Below are 1,625 nucleotides of genomic sequence, written 5' to 3' on the forward strand. Positions count from 1 at the left end.
GAGGAAAAGGAGCGGCGGGGAGGGCGGGAGGCAGGTGGGAGGAGAGGAAGGGAGGAAGGCTACGGTCGCGCGTGCTCGAGCGCGAGATTACCGCTAACAGCGATCGCAACGCGCAATCGACTTTGCCTGGAAGGTTGATCGGAAAAAACCGCGAAAACCGCGAAAATCCCGCGCGTCCTCTCGTTTCTTTCGTCGATCGCGTAAGCGCGTGTGGGTGCGCGTTCGAACGAGACGACGTTTCGCCGCGAAGAGAAACAAACGCGGTCGTTGCCGAGTACGCGCTGCACGTGCGAAATCCGACGATTCGGTAAGGGAGAAGGAAAACGGGGACCGAGAGACGAGAGGCCGGCTTTCGAGAAGCGACTGGAGGTAAGTGGCACGAGCTGTCGCGTGCAAGCACGCCGCGTCGTGGCGGAACGACAACAACGGAACAGGTGCGTGTGGAACGAGAAGGGCCGGAGAGTCGGTATGCGAGCTCCTCGAGCGCGCGAGCACGCATGCCTGCCTACCTTGCCGCGTTCGTTGCTTTACGAGTCGGTGCCGATCGAGGGTAACCACGGGAGTGCGGAGAAGAGGAGAAAAGAGAAGAGGAACAAGAAGAAAGAAGGGAAGGAAAGAGAAGGGAGAAGGGGAAGGAGCCGGCGAGCTCGAACGATCGCGATCAGCGGGACAAAGCGGATCGCGTCACTGGCGACATCTAGCACCGCGTACTCAGCTGTCAGATGGCTACGCGCCGTCTTCGATCCTGTATTGTCGTGCGCCACCGATCGCCGCACCGATCACCACCGTCTTCCTTTTCTTTCCGATCTTCCACGTTCCACCGTTTATACCGCCACTGCTCCTCGCGCGTCCGATTCACCGCGATCAAACGGGAAAATCGGTCGGCGTCATCGTCGTCATCGTCGTCATCGTCGTCATCGTCGTGGTACGGAGTGACGATAGAAATGCATCGCGAGTGTGTATATCCGTTACAAGGGAGAGAATACAGCGGTCGCTAGCGCGCGTTTCGATCTCGATTCGTGCCGATCCTCGGCATGCCGGCACTCGTACACGCACATGCACACACGCAGACACGTCGTGGTATGACGGAGATCGACTTACCGAAGTCGGCGATTTCGTCGAAATATTGCCACGCACCCGTGACACTCGGCGCCGATGCGTCGACGAGGCTACTGTCCGTTGACCGCGACGGATCAAGACTTTGTTCATTTGACGAGCGGGAAAGCCCGATGCGCGTTCGAAATGGCACTCTTCGTGTACTCTCACGTCCGTGGTCGCGTAGAAAAGCGCGCGCGCGCGCACGCCGTGCGTCGTAGCAATCGAGAAAGCCTGCGTTCGCGGCGCAAGCTCGACCACCAACTACCGACGATTCCGCGTCAGCTGCTCGCCGCAGCTGCACTAAAGTTCCGTTCCGACTTCCACCACCGTGTATCTCGTTCGAGTGTAACGAGGTTCCGTGGCTGCGTGTCGGACTAAGCCAGCGGCACGGCGGGGAAAGGCGCGATCGTGGAAGGCTGAGAGTGGTGGCTACGTCGGAGATGGCCGTCGGTATGGTGGAGGTGGCGGTGAAGGAGGAGGGGGTGGTGGCGGTGGTGGTGGTGGTGGTGGTGGTGGTGATGGTGGTG

At 60.1% G+C, this 1,625-nt stretch overlaps 2 protein-coding genes across 2 annotated transcripts in view; both read right to left on the minus strand.

The window, feature by feature from the left end:
• cv-2 (crosveinless 2-secreting protein) overlaps positions 1 to 1,291 on the minus strand; it is an 8,986-nt gene extending 7,695 nt beyond the window's left edge. The window contains exon 1 of the mRNA XM_017906793.1: positions 1,102 to 1,291. Within this exon, the coding sequence (XP_017762282.1) occupies positions 1,102 to 1,209 (108 nt within the window). The 5' untranslated portion in view covers positions 1,210 to 1,291. The remainder of the gene's footprint in view (positions 1 to 1,101) is intronic.
• The window catches only part of LOC108552322 (Bardet-Biedl syndrome 9), a 14,488-nt gene that overhangs the window by 1,740 nt on the left and 11,123 nt on the right, over positions 1 to 1,625 (minus strand). The window lies entirely within an intron of this gene.

The sequence above is a fragment of the Eufriesea mexicana genome, unplaced genomic scaffold (assembly GCF_001483705.2).
Source record: "Eufriesea mexicana isolate 0111107269 unplaced genomic scaffold, ASM148370v2 scaffold6179, whole genome shotgun sequence".
NCBI lineage: Eukaryota > Metazoa > Arthropoda > Insecta > Hymenoptera > Apidae > Eufriesea > Eufriesea mexicana.